At 39.8% G+C, this 6,614-nt stretch overlaps 1 protein-coding gene across 1 annotated transcript; it reads left to right on the top strand.

Annotated features, from left to right (window-relative positions):
* Positions 1-217: 217 nt before the first annotated feature.
* On the top strand, positions 218-1,498 carry LOC130957084 (uncharacterized). Its single transcript, XM_057883981.1, has 2 exons — positions 218-827; positions 1,218-1,498. The coding sequence occupies exons 1-2, from the start codon at positions 218-220 to the stop codon at positions 1,496-1,498; spliced, it is 891 nt and encodes a 296-aa protein (XP_057739964.1).
* The last annotated feature ends 5,116 nt before the right edge of the window (positions 1,499-6,614 follow it).

Below are 6,614 nucleotides of genomic sequence, written 5' to 3'. Positions count from 1 at the left end.
TTTGAGGATATGTGACACAGTTAAGACAAATAGTGTACACCCAGACATTTATTTGTTGTTTCCATTTTCCCTGAGGGATAAAGCAACTCAATAGTTAGAAGCATTTCCCAAAGAAAGCATCAACAACTGGGAGGATTTAGTGAGCAAATGTTTGGCTACATTCTACCCACCTCAGATGATCATAAGATTAAAGACAGAGGTGCAAACCTTCACCCAAATGGATGGAGAATCACTTTATGAGGCCTGGAAAAGATACAAAGCCTTGATTAGGAAGTGCCCACCAGAGATGTTTAATGAATGGGACAGACTTCAAAATTTCTGTGAGGGATTGACTTTAAAAGCTCAAGAAGCTTTGGATTATTCTACTGGAGGATCAGTACAACTAATGAAGACAGCTGAGGAAGCTCAGAATCTCATAAACACTGTGGCAAATAACCAATACTTCTATGCTTATAAAAGGCAACGCCAACCAGCTCAAAGGAAGGGTGTATTGGAGCTGGAAGGTGTGGACAACATCTTGGCACAAAACAAGGTGATGCATCAACAGATCCAGCAGCAAATGAAGATGATGGCCAAGAGGATTGATGGTCTTCAAATTGCAGCAGTGAACACTACAATTCAACCATCACCTACATGGGGACAAAATGAAGAGAGCTATGAAGAGCAACAACCGAAGCAAGTTAATTATATGCACAATCAAGGTGCTGGTCAGAATGAATTTCATGGTGATACTTACAACCCTTCTTGGAGGAACCACCCTAATTTGAGGTGGGGAGAGAACCAAAACCAACAATCCTGGCAGAGAAACTCCAACCAAAATTATTCACGTAACATAAACCATCAAAACCATCAAAATACTAACCAAAATCCATATAGAAAACCACAAAATAACCAACCCCCATCCAACTTCTATCCACCTAATAACCCCTCAGCTAACCAAAATAATTTTCACCCACCATCCACATTCTACAGTTAACCACAGCCACCCCAAGAATCCCAAAGAATTTCCAATTTGGAGATAATGATGAAGAAAATGATCAAGCATCAAGAATTGGCCAATAGGAACCATGAAGCTTCACTAAGGAATCCGGAAAGGCAAATTGGACAACTGTCCAAGCAAATAGTAGCTGAAAGACCCACCAATACACTTCCAAGTGACACTATCCCAAACCCCAAGGAGGAATGCAAGGCAATCTAACTGAGGAGTGGAAGAACAGTGAAGGATAACAAGGCCAGCAGCAAGAAAGAAATGGCAACTGAAGAGAAAGACCAGGAGAAGCTCAAGGAGAAAGAAGAAGAGCCACAAGCTTCAAAGAAGGGAAAGAAAGTCATGGATGAGCAATCACAAGAACAGAGGAAGATGGTGAAGCCTTACACCCCTCCTTCGCCATACCCTCAAAGATTACAGAAGGAGCTCAAGGATCAACAATTTCCCAAGTTCCTAGAAGTTTTTAAAAAGCTGGAAATTAATATCCCCCTTGCTGAAGCATTACAGTAAATGCCTTTGTATGCAAAATTCTTAAAAGAACTCATCAATAAGAAGAGAAGCGGCATGAGAAGGAAACCATCATCCTAACTGAAGAATGCAGTGCAGTGATTCAAAGGGGTATTCCACCAAAGCTTAAAGACCCAGGGAGTTTTGTCATATCATGCACTATAGGCAAAATGACATTAGAAAAAGCTCTTTGTGATTTGGGTGCTAGCATCAACTTGATGCCCCTCTCAATGATGAAAAAGCTTGCCATAGAGGAAATCAAACCTACCAGGATGTCACTTGTAATGGCAGATAGATCAATCAAGATATCCAATGGAGTTGTGGATAACTTATTAGTGAAGGTTGGAGAGTTCATCTTTCCTACCGATTTTGTGATCTTGGACACTGGTGCACGAAATTGTGATCTCAATGGCGCCAACAACTTGGTACGCACAATTGTAATATCACTATTTTTAACAACATCGCATAACTAACCAGCAAGTGCACTGGGTCGTCCAAGTAATAAACCTTACGTGAGTAAGGGTCGATCCCATGGAGATTGTCGGCTTGAAGCAAGCTATGGTCATCTTGTAAATCTCAGTCAGGCGGATTCAAATGGTTATGGAGTTTTAAAAAGGTAAATAAAACGTAAAATAAATATAGAGATACTTATGTAAATCATTGGTGGAAATTTTAGATAAGTGTATGGAGATGCTTTATCCTTCTTAAATCTCTGCTTTCCTACTGCCTTCATCCAATCCTTCATACTCCTTTCTATGGCAAGCTGTATGTAGGGCGTTACCATTGTCAATGGCTACTTCCCATCCTCTCAGTGAAAAAGGTCCTCTACAGTTTCCCGCATGGCTAATCAACTGTTGGTTCTCGATCGTGTAGGAATAGGATTTACTATCCTTTTGCGTCTGTCACCATGCCCTACAGTCGCGTGTTTGAAGCTCGTCACAATCATCCCATCCCAGATCCTACTCGGAATATCACAGACAAGGCTTAGACTTTCTGGATCTCAAGAATGCTGCCAATGGATTCTAGCTTATACCACGAATACTCTGATCTCATGGAATGGAAGGCTCTGTTGTCAAGAGAGGCAACCATCCGTCGTGGACCAGGAATCCAAGAGATACACACTCTAGCTTTCGTAGGTAGAACAGAAGTGTTTGTCAGACACGTGTTCATAAGTGAGAATGGTGATGAGTGTCACGGATCATCACATTCATCAGGTTGAAGTGCGAATGAATATCTTAGAATAAGAATAAGCTTGAATTGAATAGAAAATAGTAGTAATTGTATTAATACTCGAGGAACAGCAGAGCTCCACACCCTTAATCTATGGTGTGTAGAAACTCCACCATTGAAAATACATAAGAACAAGGTCTAGGCATGGCCGTGTGGCCAGCCCCCAAGGTCTAAGATTGCATAAACTGATCAAAGATAGATACCAAGATGAAAATACAATAGTAAAACGTCCTATTTATACTAGACTAGTTACTAGGGGTACAAAAATGAGTAAATGATGCAGAAATCCACTTCCGGGCCCATTTGGTGTGTGCTTGGGCAGAGCATTGAAGCTTTCACGTCTAGAGGTCTTCCTTGGAGTTGAACACCAGTTTGTAACTTGTTTATGGCGTTTGACTCTGCTTTGCAACTTGTTTCTGGCGTTTAACACCCTAATAGGGTAGAAAGCTGGCGTTAAACGCCAGTTTGTGTCATCTAAACTCGGGAAAAGTATAGACTATTATATATTTTTGGAAAGCCCTAGATGTCTACTTTCCAACGCTGTTGAGAGAGCGCCATTTGGATTTTTGTAGCTCCAAATACTCCATTTCGAGTGCAGAGAGGTCAGAATCCAACAACATCTGCAGTCATTCTTCAGCCTCTGAATCAGATTTTTGCTCAGGTCCTTCAATTTCAGCCAGAAATACCTGAAATCACAGAAAAACACACAAACTCATAGTAAAGTCTAGAAATGTGAATTTTTCTTAAAATCTAATAAAAATATACTAAAAACTAACTAAATCATACTAAAAACTATGTAAAAACAATGCCAAAAAGCGTATAAATTATCCGCTCATCATAACACCAAACTTAAATTGTTGCTTGTCCCCAAGCAACTAAAAATCAAATAGGATAAAAAGAAGAGAATGTACAATGAATCTCACAATATCAATGAAACTTAGTCCTAATTAGATGAGCGGGGCTAGTAGCTTTTTGCTTCTGAACAGTTTTGGCATCTCACTTTTTCCTTTGAAGTTTAGAATGATTGGCATCTATAGGAACTCAGAATTTTAGATAGTGTTATTGATTCTCCTAGTTAAGTATGTTGATTCTTGAACACAGCTACTTTATGAGTCTTGGCCGTGGCCCTAAGCACTTTATTTTCCAATATTACCACCGGATACATAAATGCCACAGACACATAACTAGGTGAACCTTTTCAGATTGTGACTTAGCTTTGCTAAAGTCCCCAGTTAGAGGTGTCCAGAGTTCTTAAGCACACTTTTTTTGCTTTGGATCATGACTTTAACCACTTAGTCTCAAGCTTTTCACTTGGACCTTCATGACACAAGCACATGGTTAGGGACAGCTTGATTTAACCGCTTAGGTCTGGATTTTATTTCCTTGGGCCCTCCTATCCATTAATGCTCAAAGCCTAGGATCCTTTTTACCCTTGCCTTTTGGTTTTAAGGCTATTGGCTTTTTCTGCTTGCTTTTTCATTTTCTTTCTTTCTTTTTTTTGCCACTTTTTTTCACTATTATTTTTTTTTCACTGCTTTTTCTTGCTTCAAGAATCAATTTCATGATTTTTCAGATTATCAGTAACATTTTTCTTTGTTCATCATTCTTTCAAGAGGCAACAATTTTAACATTCATAAACAACAAGATAAAAAAATATGCACTATTCATGCATTCATTCAGAAAACAAAAAGTATTGCCACCACATCAAAATAATTAAACTAATTTCAAGATAAAATTTGAAATCCAAGTACTTCTTGTTCTTTTAAAATTTAGCACATTTTTTATTTAAGAGAGGTGAAGGATTCATGGAATTATTCATAGCTTTAAGACATAGACACTAGGCACTAATGATCATGTCGTGAAGACACAAAACATAGCCAAACATAAAGCTCAAAACCGAAAACAGAAAAATAAATAGACAAGGAGATTAAGGAATAAGTCCACCTTAGTGACGATGGCGTCTTCCTCTTGAAGAACCAATGGAGCGTGGTGCACGAAATTGTGATCTCTTCTTTTCACAACTCAAACAATCCCCGGTAATGGCTCCAAAAACTTGGTGCTCAATACCATGGTCTAAACATAATTTCACAACTTCGCACAACTAACCAGCAAGTGCACTGGGTCGTCCAAGTAATAAACCTTACGCGAGTAAGGGTCGATCCCACGGAGATTGTTGGTATGAAGCAAGCTATGGTCACCTTGTAAATCTCAGTCAGGCAGATTCAAATGGTTATGGATGATTTATGAATAAAACATAAAACAAGGATAGAGATACTTATGTAATTCATTGGTGAGAATTTCAGATAACCGTATGGAGATGCTTTGTCCCTTCCGTCTCTCTGCTTTCCTACTGTCTTCATCCAATCCTTCTTACTCCTTTCCATGGCAAGCTGTATGTTGGGCATCACCGTTGTCAGTGGCTACAATGCCGTCCTCTCAGTGAAAATGTTCAACGCACCTTGTCACGGCATGGCTAATCATCTGTCGATTCTCAATCAGGTTGGAATAGAATCCATTGATTCTTTTGCGTCTGTCACTAACGCCTAGCCTTCAGGAGTTTGAAGCTCGTCACAGTCATTCAATCATTGAATCCTACTCAGAATACCACAGACAAGGTTTAGACCTTCCAGATTCTCTTGAATGCCGCCATCAATTCTAGCTTATACCACGAAGATCCCGATTAAAGAATCCAAGAGATATCCACTCAATCTAAGGTAGAACGGAGGTGGTTGTCAGGCACACGTTCATAGATGAGAATGATGATGAGTGTCACGGATCATCACATTCATCAAGTTGAGGAACAAGTGATATCTTAGAACAAGAATGAGCTGAATTGAATAGAAGAACAATAGTAATTGCATTAATACTCGAGGTACAGCAGAGCTCCACACCTTAATCTATGGTGTGAAGAAACTCCACCGTTGAAAATACATAAAAACAAGGTCTAGGCATGGCCGTGAGGCCAGCCCCATGATCTAAGATAGCATAAGACTACTCAAAGATAGCTACCAAGATGATCTAAGAACTAGACGTCCAAAGATGAGAATACAATAGTAAAAGGTCCTATATGTAGAGAACTAGTAGCCTAGGGTTTACAAGGATGAGTAAATTACATAAAAATCCACTTCCGGGCCCACTTGGTGTGTGCTTGGGCTGAGCATTGAAGCTTTCATGTGTAGAGACTTTTCTTGGAGTTAAACGCCAGCTTCTATGCCAGTTTGGGCGTTTAACTCCCATTCTTGTGCCAGTTCCGGCGTTTAACGCTGGGCATTCTTGAGCTAATTTGGAACGCCGGTTTGGGCCATCAAATCTCGGACAAAGTATAAACTATTATACATTGCTGGAAAGCCCAGGATGTCTACTTTCCAACGCCATTGAGAGCACGCCAATTGGGCTTCTGTAGCTCCAGAAAATCCACTTCGAGTGCAGGGAGGTCAGAATCCAACAGCATCTGCAGTCCTTTTCAGCCTCTGAATCAGATTTTTGCTCAGGTCCCTCAATTTCAGCCAGAAAATACCTGAAATCATAGAAAAACACACAAACTCATAGTAAAGTCCAGAAAAGTGAATTTTAACTAAAAACTAATAAAAATACAATAAAAACTAACTAAAACATACTAAAAACAATGCCAAAAAGCGTATAAATTATCCGCTCATCAGAGCACCTAAGCTCTTCTATGTCTCTTCCTTGCTTTTGTTGCTCCTCCCTCAAAGCTCTTTGATCTTCTCTAATATCAAGGAGAATGATGGAGTGCTCTTGGTGCCCTACACTTAGTTGGTCCATATTGTAACTCAAGCCTTCCAAGGAGGTGTTGAGTTGTTCCCAATAGTTGTGTAGAGGAAATTACATCCCTTGAGGCATCTCAGGGAATTCTTGATGAGGATCTTCC

Source organism: Arachis stenosperma, chromosome 10 (genome assembly GCF_014773155.1).
Source record: "Arachis stenosperma cultivar V10309 chromosome 10, arast.V10309.gnm1.PFL2, whole genome shotgun sequence".
Classification (NCBI taxonomy): Eukaryota; Viridiplantae; Streptophyta; class Magnoliopsida; order Fabales; family Fabaceae; genus Arachis; species Arachis stenosperma.
Note: the sequence above shows the minus strand (reverse complement) of the source record. Positions and strands in the feature narration are given on the sequence as shown.

Excerpts from the sequence above, each read along its gene's own strand:
- LOC130957084 (XM_057883981.1), top strand. The coding sequence starts at position 218 with ATGGATGGAGAATCACTTTATGAGGCCTGGAAAAGATACAAAGCCTTG. Across the intron at positions 828-1,217 it reads CTCCAACCAAAATTATTCAC|TGAAGGATAACAAGGCCAGC; the intron begins GTAACATAAACC and ends GTGGAAGAACAG.